The sequence below is a fragment of the Capra hircus genome, chromosome 3, assembly GCF_001704415.2.
Source record: "Capra hircus breed San Clemente chromosome 3, ASM170441v1, whole genome shotgun sequence".
NCBI classification, from domain to species: Eukaryota; Metazoa; Chordata; class Mammalia; order Artiodactyla; family Bovidae; genus Capra; species Capra hircus.
Genome location: NC_030810.1, coordinates 109,619,456 through 109,635,601, shown reverse-complemented (window position 1 = coordinate 109,635,601; position 16,146 = coordinate 109,619,456). Strand labels below are relative to the sequence as shown.

Here is a 16,146-nt window from a genome sequence, read left to right as displayed (position 1 = left end):
AACCTCTTCTTCAGGCATATCCCATCCTTGTTTGTTTAATTATTCATAAAAACAGGGCCAGCACTTCACCTAGGGACTTTATTTAAAGCTTCCAGACTCCTGGTTGGATGCTGCTTCTGTTCCTCTCTTTTCCTCCTCCACAAGGGGCAGGTCTCTGGGAGCCAAGGAAATGGGCTCAGCTCCTCACAGTCCTGCTTAGAGCGCTAAGAGCCTCGGAAAACCAGTCCCCACACTGTCAGGAAAGCTTCCTGCCAATGGCCCGGAGCAGAGCTTCCTTGGCCTCTTTGTTCCTCAGGGTGTACACCACAGGGTTCAGTAGTGGGGTGATGACAGTGTAGGTCACTGAGATCAGCTGATCCTCACCCTTGCTGTTCTCTGACTTGGGCTTGAGGTAGGCAATGGAGGCACAGCCATAGTGGACAATGACCACAGTGAGATGGGAGGCGCAGGTGGCAAAGGCCTTCTTCCGGCCCTCGGTAGACGTGATCTTGAGGATGGTGGAGATGATGAGGACATAAGAGATGAAGACCAGACCCATAGGCACAACAAGCACGAAAACACTGATGATCAAAGTCAGGATCTCATTGACAGTCGTGTTAATTCAGGAGAGCTTCATCACGGGCCGGATGTCACAGAAGAAGTGGGCCACCTTTGTGGCACAGAAAGGTAACCTGAATACAGACATCACCTGTGTCGTGGCCACAATCAGCCCGATGCTGCAGGCCCCCCACACCAGCTGGATGCACACCCTCCTGTTCATGATGACTGTGTACCTCAAGGGATGGCAAATGGCCACATAGCGGTCATAGCCCATCGCTGTGAGCAGGAAGCAGTTAGTGATCCCAAAGGTTACAAAAAAGAACATCTGAGTGGCACAACCTGCCAGTGAAATGGACTGGCTCAGACCCACAAGGCTGGACAGCATTCTTGGAAGAATAACTAGTGTATATATAGTCTCTGAAGTGGACAGCATGCTGAGGAAGAAGTACATGGGGGTGTGGAGATGATGATCGATTCGGATAATGATCACAATAATTATATTACCTGCTAGGGTTAAGATGTACGGTGCAAGAAACATCACAAAAAGAGTGAGCTGGTGCTCGTGGAAGCTGGAGAAACCTTGTAACACAAACTCAGTGGTGAGAGTGTGGTTCTCGCTCTTCATTGAGTGGCCACTAGATTGGAAGCGTAGAAGAATAAAAGTTACATAATCTCAGAAAAGCGGTTTAATCCATTTCTGAAACTGATTGAACTTTGTTCTCCTTTATAAACCTAGGGATACATTTTCCAGTGGCAGTGGAATACAGTTAATCTTTAGGTTTACTGATCTTCATTTAAAATATTTTTGTTCTGTGCCCCTCTATTATAATACAATTTCTTATGCATGCATGCATGCTGCTAAGTCACTTCAGTCGTGTCTGACTCTGTGCAACCCCATAGACGGCAGCCCACTAGGCTCCTCTGTCCCTGGGATTCTCCAGGCAAGAACACTGGAGTGGGTTGCCATTTCCTTCTCCAATGCATGAAAGTGAAAAGTGAAACTGAAGTCACTCAGTCATGCCCGACTCTTAGCTACCCCATGGACTGCAGCCTACCAGGCTCCTCCATCCCTGGGATTCTCCAGGCAAGAATACTGGGGTGGGTTGCCATTGCCTTCTCCGATGCATGCTAGAATCATCTAAGTTTTTTTCCCTGCACTGTATAACCATGTACATTCCCACTTCACCGTACTCTTCATCCTTGTCATCTGGAATGCTCTTCCTATCTTCCTCCTCTTAAATAAATTGTTCTCAAAACTAATGCATGTCTTCTCCTCCATTAATGCATATTGTCCTCTGAAATTTTCATGTTTGGATTATTGTCATCCCTCCTCTGTGCACTCTGTGGCTTTATACCTTTTACATCTGCATATCTCACTGACTCAGGATTATGCATGAATTTGATGCTTGAAAACAACTTGTTTAGGGATTGACTGGAAAGTTCTTTTATTTCAAGGCTTTGAATCATCCCCTTGCACATCCTTTAGGAAATAAAAGCAAAGCAGATTCAGAAATGTTCATCTTGTTTTCAAGAATGAAAAGGTGAATCTTAACCAGCCACCATCCACACTGCTGTCTGAATGATGGAAGTTGGCTGACACTTCACAGCACTGACTCACGTATATTGTAAACCATGGTACATCTTCATTTTCCCTAAACTAGCAGGCAAATTTACAGCTAATACAACTTTGTGAGTTGGAATACACCTACTCTGCAGAGGTGAACAGTCGTACTAGGGAAGATGCAGCAAATTCAGGTGTCCTTCATCTAAAGTAAAAGTAGGCTCTGAATATAAAGAACAGAGTTACACTAAACATACATCATTTTGTTGAAAGATGAGGCTCAGTCCAATTTATGTAATATTTCACACTTAGGTCCCTTTAGACAGTAAGCTCCTGTAGGCTATTTAAATTATATTCTGATTTCCTTATGCATATTCAGAAAAAGACTTTTTGCATAAAGTAAATCATATCAGTGAGGAAACTTAGTAGACATAGAGACCTCCTTCTAGTTCATAAAAAATTATTTAAGAGAAATTGAAGACCAGCTGTTAATCACTTACATTAAGAATGCTAAAAGAGAGTAAAGTTGCAAGAGGAAATATTTCCCAATAGGAAAATCGTTCGACTCTAAAATACATGGCTAAAGACATTTATCTTCTGAGAGGCCTCCAGGCATAAACTAGGCATTGGTCCAGTTATGCGGCGGTATGGCACCTCTACTATGAAATAAAAAATGTGTGTTAGAGCTTTCGATTGTTCTAGTGATGGTCATGGATGCTGCTAGCAATTAGTGGTGCTGAATGTCCTGCAGTACCTGTGATGGTCCCACCCAAGGGAGAACTGTCCTGTTCCAAATACCAATAAGGCTTCTCCTGAGAAACCCAGGGCTAGAGTGTCATCTGATTCTGCCTGAAGTCTAACTGTCTTGAGGTAGATAATGGCTGCTATAATCTGGTGAGTATCCACCACCCTACGGAGCCTATAAGTCTTCCAAGAAAATCAAGGGCAAGAAGAGCAAAAATAACCTAATGAGAACCAACCCCAGCTATGACAAGAACTGTTATGTGCCATAAATTAAAGTCCGTCCATGAGCAATAACACCCAAGTCAGTTCCTTTTCTAAAGAACACTTGCCTGTAACTGCCTAGAGCTGAGGCACAACAAGAGAGCTCAGCTCAAGGAGGCTGAGGAGTGAAGATGTAAGTGTCTGACCCCCTTGGGCCCAGTGTGCAGGTCAGGGAAGGGCAAGGTAACCAAAAAGAACCATGACAGGTTGAGCAGGTAGCAGGCAAATACAAACTGGCAGGAACGTGGTCGGGCTTGAGAGCTGCAGGCATCCTTGACAACCCCTGTGTGCAGAAGTCTTCAAAGCCAAAGGAGGAGTTCCCCCAGGAACAGCCAGTGGGGCTCCTGGAGGTGACTCCCTGTAGACATCCTCAGAGCCACACTGGGGCTGGGAGGATACAGACAGTAGGTTCCTGGGGGGCTCATTATGTGTAGGGCTCATTTACCCAGTACTAGGGCTGGCTTTTGGGGAGTCTGGGGAGAGTTTTTGCTTCAAGGAGCAACAGAATTAGAGGAAGCTGGTTTATTTAGTTCACTGTAACTTGTTCAAATAAGCACATTATTACTGGCCAGTTAGCTCACTTGGTTAGTGTGGTGTTAATAATAAAATAATGAATAAGTACATTGTGCTTTTTTTACATATGTGCCTTGGAAATCCATCGCTTACAAATCTAGCCAGCTCAAACTTGGAGCCATATTACTTTGGATCTCATGAATCTTAACCCTCCCCCCCTTTTTTATAGGCAGGATTTCTATCCAGGGTTCTCTCTTTGAAATGAAAGTAGTCAAATGTGGCCATGGTTCTGCAGAGAACAGTTCACGCTGCCTGTCTTTCTGCCCCTGTGACATTCAGAATTGGAAGACATTTGTCTTTAGATCCAGGGATCCTCTCTTGGGGGTTAGGAAACAGAGATAAGCTTCTGAACATTGTTCTCATTATTCAGATTACCTCATCTTCTCCATTTGGCAAACTTCTACTAGATTGTCAAGTCTCAGCCTCAGAATTTACTTTTCACTGAAGACTTTCCATGAGTTAGTTTATTGCTTCTGTAACATTTCTTCCTTTAACACGAAGTACTTATCTATGCCCATTCATTCTTGGAGCACTAAGCATATGCTAGGCCTTGTGCTCATTGCTGGGCAAACAGCAGTGAATGAGATACTTTATAAAGTTTTGAAGGGCTCACTGTTTAGTTACAGGTGATGGCTGTTGTTCAGTCACCTGTCATGGCTGACTCTTTGCAATCCCATGGACCGCAGCATGCCAGGCTTCCCTGCCCTTCACTATCTCCCAGAGTTTGCTCAAACTCATGTCCATTGATTTGGTGATGCTGTCCAACCATCTCAACCTCTGTTGCCCATTTTTCCTTCTGCTCTCAATCTTTGCCAACATCAGGGTCTTTTCCAATGAGTCGGCTATTTGCAACAGGTGGCCAAAGGATTGAAGCTTCAGCATCAGTCCTTCCAATGAATATTCAGGGATAATTTCCTTTAGGATTAACTGGTTTGATCTCCTTTCTGTCCAAGGGACTCTCAAGACTCTTCTCCAGCACCACAATTCAAAAGCATCAATTCTTCACTACTCAGCCTTCTTTATGGTCCAACTCTCACATCCATACATGACTACTGGAAAAACCGTAGCTTTGACTAGATGAACCTTTATTGGCAAATTGATGCCTCTGTTTTTTAATACATTGTCTAGATCTGTCATAGCTTTTCTTCCAAAGAGCAAGTATCTTTTAATTTCATGGCTGCTGTCAGCATTCACAGTGGTTTTGGAGCCCAAGAAGATAAAATCTGCCACTGTTTCCATGGCTTCCCCATCTATTTTCCATGAAGTGATGGGATCAGATGCCATGATCTTTGTTTTTTGAATGTTGAGTTTTAAGCCAGCTTTTTCACTCTTCTCTTTCACCTTCATGGAGAGGCTCTTTAGTTCCTCTTCACTTTCTGCCATTAGAGTGGTATCATCTGCATATCTGAGACTGTTGATATTTCTCCTGGTAATCTTTATTCCAGCTTGTGCTTCATCCAACCTGGTATTTCCCATGATGTACTCTGCATGTAAGCTAAATAATCAGAGTGACAGTAGACAGTGTTGATGTACTCCTTTCAAGAACCCCATGAACAGGATGAAAAAGCAATAAGATATGACACCAGAAGATGAGCCCCCCAGCTTGGTAAAGAGTGGAGAAATAGCTTCAGAAAGAATTAAGAGGCCAGGTCAAAATAGAATTGATGCTCAGTTGTGGATATATCTGGTGGTAAAAGTAAACTTCAATGCTATAAAGAACAATATTGCATAGGAATCTGGAATGTTAGGTCTATGAATCAAGGTAAATTGGATGTGGTCAAGTAGGAGATGGCAAGAGCGAACATCAACAGTTTAGGAATCAGTGAGCTAAAATGGAGAGGGAAAGGTGAATTTAATTCAGATAACCATTACATCTACCACTGTGGTCAAGAATCCCTTAAAAGAAATGGAGTAGTCTTCATAGTCAACAAAAAGAGTCCAAAATACAGTACTTGGGTACAGTCTCAAAAATGACAGAATAATCTTGGTTGGTTAACAAAGCAAACCATTCAACATCACAGTAATCTATGTCCCAGTCACTAACACCAAAGAAGCTGAAGCTGAGAAGTTCTACAGACCTGAAAAACCTTCTAGAACTAACACCAAGAAAAGATGTCCTTTACATTTTAGGGCAATGGAATGCAAAACTAGGAAGTCAAGAGATGCCTGGAGCAGCCGGCTAGTTTGAGTACAAAATGAAGCAGGGCAAAGGCTAACTGAGTTTTGCCAAGAGAGCACACTGGCTATAGCACAAACCCTTTTCCAACAACACAAGGGATGACTCTACACATGGACATGATCAGATGGTCAATATCAAATTCAGATTGCTTATATTCTTTGAAACCAGAGATGGAGAAGCTCTATACAGTCAACAAAAACCAGACCTGAAGCTGACTGTGGCTCAGATCATGAACTTCTTATTGCAAAATTCAGGCTTAAATTGAAGAAAGTAGGGAAAACCACTAGGCTATTCAGGTATGACCTAAATCAAATCCCTCATGATTGTACAGTTACAGGTGATAGACAAGTAGACTGCAATAATGCCACAAGCAAGTGGGACAAGAAGAAGACAGCTCTTGATTAGACTCAGGCTGATTACAAAAAAATATGCTGTAGGTAAAGTAAGCCCAGTTTACAAAAGATTTTAGAATGGCTTCCCAGGTGGTGCAGTGGTAAAGGAGCCACCCGCCAAGCAGGAGACACAGGAGCTGTGCGTTCAATCCCCGTGTTGGAAAAATCCCCCAGAGTAGGAAATGGCAACCCACTTCAGTAGTCTTGCTTGGAAAATTCCATGGATGGAGGAGCCTGGTGGACTATAGTCCATGGAGTCGCAAAGAGTAGGTACAGCTGAACAAACACACACAGAAACTTCATCACTTTAAAGGGCCTTTCAAATTACTTCACTTATCCCTCCTGTTCATGGGCTTCACTGTCCTTAGCAACTTGCCTCTAAAGGACCACCAGCCCTCATCAGCTACCCTGCCCTCTCTTTTTGTTTCTCTGGTGATTTTGCTTCCATGCTGGTAAAAAAAAAGATACTCAGCACTGGAATCTGATAGATTGATCTGGCAGCGGTACAAAGATAGATTTGAGGTTGATGAAAAGAAGCAGCATGGTTGCTGACACAACAGTCAGGTCAGAGGTAATTGGGATTGATCTGTATGGCCTGACAATGGCCCATATGAGAAGGAGACGTAGGACAGACATATGAGGTAAACCAAGAGGGCTTATGACTGAATCAATGTGTGGATCAAGGGAGAAGAAAGAACAAATCATTATATAAACGACTCCCATCAGGTTCATTCACATCAGTTCCCTGATTTTTCATAATATGCATAGCTTTTTGTAATAACTGATAAATCAAATAAATGATCTTTGTATTAATGTTCAATCATTAGGTATGATTGGTGGCTATAGGATCTAAGCAGCAAGAATAGAACTGGGCAAAATAGCTCAGTGCTTTATGATGCCATTGCTTTGGGACAAATCAGGAAGATTTGGGAAATGGGGCACTGGGTAGATGGTATAAAAATGTGGTGCCAGGGAAAAAGAGGTTTTCAGCTTCTGAGTCAACTAATATTTATTGAATACTTTCACACTTTTTTGTCTCACTTAATCCTTCAAATGACCCTATAAAGTCATTGGTACTATTTCATTTTACAGAGGAGAAATTATGAGGAATCTATTACTCCATCAACAGTAAGTCTATTGGTTCAGTTCAATTCAGTTCATCCACTCAGTTGTGTCTGATTCTTTGTGACCCCATGGACTGCGGTACGCCAGGCTTCCCTATTTGATGCTAAATGGAAATGAGTGCACGGTGACTATAGAAACAAAACTGGGGAAACAGCCAAGAAGATCTGCTATAAACTGCTTTATTTGGGGACCATATTCAAGTAGTTCTAGTTTATTCATGCCATTCACAGCAGTTTAGGATCCCAGGTCTAGCCCCTCTTAATGATGTTTTAGGATTGTCAATGGGAGTCTTTCAGAGACATGAATAGAACTCACAACAAGGATAACTGAGGTCAGCATTGTGCCTGACTGTCTTAGCTTGGGCTGCTATAACAGATATCACAGACTGTATGGCTTAAATGACAGGCATTTACTTCTCATTTCTGGAGGCTGGGAATCTAAGATCAAAGTGCTAGAAGATTTGATTCCTTGGTAAGAATTTTCTCTCTGGATTGCAGATGGCTGCCTTTTCTCTGTGCCCTCATATGGTGGAGAAAGAGTGGTAGAGAGAGCCCTTTATCTCTTCTTAAAGGACCCTAATCCCATCACTTCACTTCACGACAAGTAGATGGGGAAACAATGGAAACAGTGACAGACTTTATTTTCTTGTGCTACAAAATCACTGCAGATGGTGACTGCAGCCATGAAATTAAAAGACACTTGCTCCTTGGAAACAAAACTATGACAAACCGAGACAGCATATTAAAAAGCAGAGACATTAATGACAAAGGTCTGTGTAGTGAAAACTATGGTTTTTCCAATAGTCATGTATGGATGTGACAGTTGGACCATAAAGAAAGCTGAGCACTGAAGAATTGATGGTTTTGAACTATGGTGCTGGAGAAGACTCTTGAGAGTTTGTTGGACAGAAAGGAGGTCAAACCAGTCAATCCTAAGGGAAAAATCATTCCTGAATATTCATTGGAAGGACTGATGCTGAAGCTGAAGCTCTAATACTTTGATCACTTGATGCGAAGAACTGGCTCATTGGAAAAGACCCGGATGCTGGGAAAGATTGAAGGCAGGAGGAGAAGGGGACAACAGAGAATGAGATAGTTGGATGGCATGACCTATTCGATGGACATGAGTTTGATAAAGCTCTAGGAGTTGGTGATGGACAGAGAAGCCTGGCATGTTGCAGCCCATGGGGTTACAAAGAGTCAGACAAGACTAAGTGACTGAACTGAGCTGAATCCCATCAGGAGGACCCCACCCTCCCTCCTGACCTCATCTAAACCTACTTCTGGCAGGCTCTGTTTCCAAATCCCACCACATAAGAGCTTAATTTCTACAATATGGGGCTGGTGGTAGGGGGACACAGTTCAATCCATAGCACTGAACTTATATCTACTTTCAGACTATCCCTGTCTCCCTTTTTTTTTTTTTTTTTGACGTGAAAGCTCCAACAGTTCATATCTCCAGCTTGATGATGGTTGGATAATAATAGTTGTACTACTTATAACAATTGATAGAAAAAAAGTTCCTGAAAAGAGAACTATGAATTTAGTAATTTGTGCTTTCAAATGATTTATGGTACATTTAAAAATAGTCACACATGTCTATGTAAGTATTTATGCATCCTGCCTATGAAGGTTGATTGCATACATGAAATGTCAGACTTCTTGCAATGTCTCTGAGGCACCAAGGAGAGAAGTGAGAATGGCTGATACTCTGAGTATTTGGTTAGACCAGTCAGCGGGTTGGGCACAGGTCAAGGAAATCTGGGTAGGGACACAGAAAAGCAGCTGAGTGGTTTATTAAGACATGGCAGGTGTATCCAGTAAGTAACCCTTGGAAGACCCTGGAGGATAGTTAGTGCCTTTTACTGTAACATGGGATCAAAGACTATAGGGGAAGCCTCTTTACAAACTCAGGACCTCCTGGGAAGAGGGAACTCACTCTATGAATGAGACTCTGTAAAACTGCTGCTAACACTGTCCCTTCAGAGTGAGATAAAAAACAGTGTTGGGGTGCGGGGTTGTAGAGCTAACAGCCGTCCTGCTTCCAGCTACCTGGAGACATTATGTGTCTGTAACCGTTTTGACTCCTGACGATGACCTTGGATGGTTGATATTGTCAGCCCCGCTGTGTAGATAGGACACAAAAGCCAGGGAGTTGAAGTGACTATCCCTAAGACACATGCTTATAATATTGGACCCAGGATTGGGATGCATACTGCTCTGGCCCCAAAGGCTGTACTCCATCTATAATCTCGCACTTTCTCAGCATCTTCTACTTCAGGCTGTCAGCATTTTGAAAGGGGGGAACAGGAACAAACATAAATGTGGGTATGATGATGAGTACAGGGGTTGGGTGCAGGAGGAGAAGGGAACGACCGAGGATGAGATGGCTGGATGGCATCACTGACTCGATGGACGTGAGTCTGAGTGAACTCCGGGAGATGGTAATGGACAGGGAGGCCTGGCGTGCTGCGATTCATGGGGTCACAAAGAGTCGGACATGACTGAGCGACTGAACTGAACTGAACAGAGGTTGATGATCTAATGGTCCAGATACCTGTGTTTCTCCTGTGGACTTTGACCTACCTGAGATTTCCTTTGTCCTTTCATTTTTGGAGCTGTGCTAAGAGGAGAAAGGATAACCAAGATATCTGAGGAGAAAGTATGCTACAATACATGATCTCTGAACTTCCAGACTGATTTTCCAAGATCCAAGGACATTCAAATAAGATTTGAGATGTGTATAAATCCACAATGTATGGAGCTCCTTCTTCTGCTAGTCTTTAACAACTATAAAGGAGAAAGCCAGTTCAGATAATCATCATGAGATCATAATGCAGCTATAAATTCTGGGGTGAATTGCTTGATTTTAAATCTTGATTCTGCCACATACTAACAGTATGACCTTAAGGAATTTACTTAATCTTTTCAGGTCTCAGTTTTCTTGTCTGTAAAATAAGTTTAATAAAACACCTTATAAATTTACAGTGAGGATTAAATGAGTCAAGTGAGTAAACTTATGCCTGCTCTTTAGGAGATATTCAATACATGCACCAAAAGGGGATATCACCAAGGTGTATGTGATTGGGGGGTGCGGGGGTGGAACAACCTGGGAGTAATGAAATAAAAAAAGAAAAGAGGAAGAAGCACTGTCTGCTGATGCTAATTGTATTTTAGCTGTCCAAGATGTCTTCCTTCCTTCCTTCCTTTCTTTCTTCTTTCTTGTTCCTTTTTTTTTTTTTGGCCATGCTGTGTGGCATGTGGGATCTTAGTTCCCCAACCAGGGATTGAACTTGTGCTCTTGCCTTGGAAGGACAGAGTCTCAATCACTGGACCACCAGGGAAGTCCCCCTTTCTTCATTCTTTTAATAGTTACTGAGTAGTTACTGGGCGCTGTTTTAATTGCAACAGATGCAGAGAAGACACTCAAAAAGTGACACCCGAGTGTTGGATATAGGTGTCACCTGGTTCGGATTGAGGTTCTTTGAAGCAGAGGCTGAAACAAGGGTCCAGGTACAGGGAATCGGTTATGGAGTATTCTCCGAGGAAAGGGGGTGAGGGCCGCAGGGTGGAATGAGGGGAGAGCTGAGCAAGGCTTCGGGCTCACTTGAGTCTAATTTCAGCCTGATTCAGTGGAGGGCTCTACAGTTACACTCTAAAGTTGGTCCCATCTTGAGACTATGTGAGTGGTCTTTGTACCTTCTGTTTTAGCTAGGCCTTGGCTGTAGACGATCCCTTGTAAAGGGTGGGGGTGGGATATACGTCACATCTAAGAAAATTCCCTTTCAGCCAATGGCAAATCTTCAGAGAGGAGGGCAGCCATGAGGTGTCAGCCCTCCAGCATTCCCAAGGCTGGATATGGGTGGGCCAGCCCAGCAGAGGAGACCTGGGCAGAGCATTGGTAAGGTTTGTCATAGGACCCAGGCTCTTTGGAGACAAGGGGATGGATATGAAGATGAGGGCTCTTCTTTTGCAATTTTCAGATAAATGGGAAGCCATTTTTATGGTTATTGCTTTAGCTGCTCAAAATTTACACTTCTCAACCAGTTTGTAAGTTTGCAGTCAGAGCCTGTGTCTGACATAGCTTTCTAGGGTTTATATATGTAGTAACAGGCACAGGGTAGATCATTAATGGAGTGATTTTGTAAGAAATTATAGTGTAAAATATCGCATAGGAAGTGTTCCATGTAAATAATGGAGAACTTGTTATTTCATGTCCCTGATTTTCATGCTGAGGCCAGGTTTAGATTATATAGATTCCTCTGTTATGATACCGTATTTTCTTCCCACCCACACTGCTGGTTTACAATCCTTATGCCAAGGGTAACAAAAGCAATGCCTAACATTATAGTACAGCACCTGAATATGCTTTATCTTATCTAATTTCTATCAAGCATGGTACACTCATCTATCAGTCTTGGAAAATCCATCCATCACTTCCTTCATTTTAATCTTTGCCTTCTTGTTTCACTCTATTCCTCTGATTTCCCAGGTGCTTCCCGGATTAGGTACCTGGAGCCCTCATACTATCTCTTATTTGATTAGCTCCCTCACTGCTACACCTCATCAAACATTTAAAATTTTGATGTTATTGAGAATGACTAGCACCTAAGAGACGGACTTTCTGCCCAAAGCTCTGAGCAAGGCATCCTTGACCTCTTTGTTCCTGAGGCTGTATACAACGGGGTTTAGGAGCGGGGTAATGACAGTGTAGGTTACAGAGATCAGTCTGTCCTGCAGGGAGTTTTGTGATTTGGGTTTTAGGTAGATGAAGGAGGTACAGCCATAGTGGACAATGACTACTGTGAGGTGTGAGGCACACGTGGCAAAAGCCTTTTTCCGACCCTCAGCAGATGCCATCTTGAGGATGGTGCAGACAATCAGGACATAGGAGATAAAGATCAAGACCATGGGCAGAACAAGGACGCACAGACTGATGAGCAAAGTGATCAGTTCTTTGATGGTGATATCAGCACAGGCAAGCTTCATGAGGGGCCGGATGTCACAAAAGAAGTGGGAAATGACACTGGCATCACAGAAAGGCAAGCTGAACACAGAGGATACTTGAATGGTGGCTGTGCTCAAGCCGATGCTCCAGGATCCCCCTGCCAGTTGTATACAAGTCTTCTTGCCCATGATGACTGAATATCGTAGGGGGTTGCAGATGGCCACATAGCGGTCATACCCCATGGCCGTGAGCAGGAAGCAGTTGTTGACACCAAAAGTGAGATAGAAGAAGAGCTGAGTGGCACAGTCTGGAATAGAGATAGCATGTTGGGGGCTGAGGAGACTGGACAGCATTCGGGGGATGATGGCCACTGTGTAACAGGTCTCAGAAATGGACAGCACACTCAGGAAGAAGTACATCGGTGTGTGAAGCTGATGGTTGTGGCAGATGACTGTCAAGATGATAGCATTGCTGGCAAGGGTCAACAGGTACAAGACCAAAAAGACCACAAAGAGGATGAGTCTGGGCTGCCACCCAAAAATGGAAAAGCCTTCAAAGGTAAACTCTGCCACAGCTGTGAAATTAGGTCTTGGCATTGAGAATCTGGGTCTGAAAGAGATGAAGTGAGATGGTTGAACATCCAGGCTGGAAACAGAATACTGGTCCAGGGCCATCATCAGCCATGAGCAGGGATTCACAGTGGGGGTAGCTCTGGGTTACAGAAGCTCTCAGCATTCAGACACTGGCCAAGTGTGTGAAGACCTCTTAGGATACTTGGGGGGCCTGGCATTGGAGGCAGATATTGTAGGGACGGGAAGAGAGTAGGTATGTAAATGGAGTAGTGAAAACACCTAAAAAGCTTGGCTAGAACTTGAAAGGTGGAGAGGTAGGTAGATGGACCAGAAAAATAGATTGAATGATAGACCAGAGCAGACACAGCCATGGAACTCCATCCAGAGTCATCTGTTTGGACCAGCAATGGCCCAGCACATGTTAGAGACAGTGTAAAGGCATATGCATAAAGAGAGAATCCAAGCCAGGGACAGAAGTCTACTTAAGTCACACTTCTGAGAGGTAACAGGCCAGCCCCAACTCTGGTCAGAAGGGCTTGGCATATAAAGATACATACTACTACTTGCTTTCATGGTTCAAATTAAATTCAAAATAGCTAATGCCTATAAGACTTCCCTTGTAGCTAAGCCAGTAAAGAATCTTCCCGCAATGAAGGAGACCCAGGTTCAATCCTTGGGTGGGGAAGATATTCTGGAGAAGGAAATAGCAACCCATTCCAGTATTTTTGCCTGGAGAATCCCATGGACAGAGGAGACTGGCAGGCTATAGTTCACAGGGTTGCAAGAATTAGACATGACTTAGCGTCTAAATAAACTACCATAGCTAATGTCTGGAATAAGGCCATGAGAAAAGAGACTACTTTTTCTTTTTCAAATTAATTATTACTTTTTCTATTTGAGATTCTAGTGTGTGGACCCAGGCTATTCTGTGATCCAGCGCTAACTCTTTTCTTTTCAGCCCTGCTTTCTTTTTATGTTCTCCAAATACCATTTGCTCTAATACCCAAGTCTCCTTTCTTTGTGGAATGTATCCTAGTTTCTGCTTCCATTGTCTAGTCTGTAAACACAAGGAAGAGACTGAAACTTATTGAGAGTTTGAAGTACCAGTAACTGTAAACAGATGAAAACAACAAAATATTAAACTTTATAGAAATCTCCAGCTTTAAGCCCAGTGTAAGTCAAGGGATGCTTAATTTTTGTGTGTGCTCATTTCATTTGTCTCTATTGGCTCATCTATAAAATTGAGAGGATAGTATCTACTCATAGTGTTACTATGGAGATTACATGAATTACTGTATATAAATAGCCAAGCACAGTCCTTGATACGTAATAGGCAAACAATACATTACATTTCTATTTCCCTCTCTTCATCTGTTCTCCCCAACCCCGCTCTGCCTGATTCTGGGTTCTACTTGCGTGTGAGACCCACCTAAACACACATATATTTATTCTCCCTCTCTTCCTCCCTCCCCCATTTCCCTCTCTCATTCTCTCTCACTCTCTTTCTCTTGTGTTTGGGGATGATTTTTGTCACGAATTTCTTAAAGCTCTATTAATTGAAAAGTCCAATCCTCACTTTCCCTTCCTCTCCAACTCTAGATTCGCAAATGGGGTTGGGCATAGGGCTGGTCTATTTTCAGAAGTAAGGCCAGCTCCTCTTACTTCACATGTGACTTAACAAACATTTCCTCATCTCTTTAGGCTTCAGTTTGTTCACCTGTAAGATGAACACAGTACTAATAACTATCTCAGAGGACTGATAGAGGATTACATGGGAAGATGCCCATAAGGCATTTAGCAGAGGCCCCAGTGTAGATCATGCCATCAATAAATGGCAACTGTTGGAAAAGGTGAGCACAGATTTCAAAATATGAGTCATGCAGGTTATTGTGTTATCTTCCTTTCTCCTCTCCCAAGCCTGACTTCAAGAAGGTAGTTGGTCTCCATCTAGCTAATACTTGTGGTGCAGCTTGCAGATTAGAGGATGTTTTTCTGTCCTTTGGAGATGTGAGGATAAGGAGGTAGTGGGGTAGGAAACACAGTATTCAAGGAGGGGAGATAATCCCAAGGATCAGAGGAGGATCTGCATTGGGTGGGAATGGAAAAGCCATTCCCAATGCAGCAATACTACAGGCGTGCCTGTGTCCAGGACCTCTGCTTTGAACTCCTACACTCATGAACCCAATATTTCAGCCAGCCAGCCAGCCATTCACTGACTCTCCCTTCCTGGCCTCTGTATATCTGGGGCAGGACTAGGTGGGGACTTCTGTGTTCAGGGAATACATGTTTTACTAGAATAGAGGGGGAAAATCAGGTTTGCTCAACCAGAATCAGATGTTCCATTTTCCTTCTTCAGTCCCTACAGGCCAGGAATGTGATAGAAGGTTGAGGGGAGAAGATAGGACTGGATGCCCCCAGTTACCATGCTTCATTCATATATGTTGAGCTTCAGCTAAGTTCTTTGAAACGTCTGAGATTTTTATACAACTAATGCCCAAATAACATTTCCTGCATGACTTTTTAGTATTTATAATGGTCTTTATTTCCCAAGTTTTGTGACACAGCTGTACATTCATTTTTCCACTTGACAATATTCTTAGGAAAGAAAATAAGAAGGTGATAGTCCATGAGGCAAGGGTCATAAAGCTACATCTAGCCAGACAAGAACCATGCTTCACTGAGTCATGGAATGTAACTTACATCTCACAGGCAGGGCTGAAGCACTGTCTTCTTGGAGGGCAAGACTTGTGAGTATAGAACAAAGACTGGCAGGACTCCTGCTGTGTGTGGCAGAGAGGGCTCCCAGAGAATCTTCTGAAAGGGAGGGCTAAAAGAAAAATTCAGAGTCCACCAGGGTCAGTTTGTTCATTCCTTTCTCTGATTGGTCGGATCTGGGAGTAACAAATGGGAAGCAATATCAGCTCTCCTGTGCCTCCTTACAGCCCTGTGCCTTTCATCTAGATTGCAGTCTGTCAGAGAGGACAATTCTCCTGTGCCCCAGGACTCCGGGGTCCTTCTCCCCAAAGTCACAGTGACTGTCCCCAAGGTAACATTCGCAAGATCCAAACACTGTGATGTCTGGGGATATCGTTAACAATGGGGCTCATCAACCTGCTCATGTAGATAGTATGTAGGTGTTAGGGAGGAAGAAATTTTCCTCTGTCCTTTCAGGTTCTTCTAGTGGTCTAAGAATTAAAGTGATGTGAGACAGAGTAACATGAGAAAATCAAACAAGTTTTAATGACATGTGTA

The 16,146-nt window shown here is 43.2% G+C and overlaps 2 protein-coding genes across 2 annotated transcripts; both read right to left on the bottom strand.

The window, feature by feature from the left end:
• On the bottom strand, positions 236-1,165 carry LOC102190833 (olfactory receptor 10J1). The gene is given in 1 exon segment (XM_005677249.2): positions 236-1,165. A coding segment is annotated over 1 exon segment (930 nt).
• Positions 11,983-12,918, bottom strand: LOC102191094 (olfactory receptor 10J4). Its single transcript, XM_005677250.2, has one exon. The coding sequence runs from the start codon at positions 12,916-12,918 to the stop codon at positions 11,983-11,985; it is 936 nt and encodes a 311-aa protein (XP_005677307.2).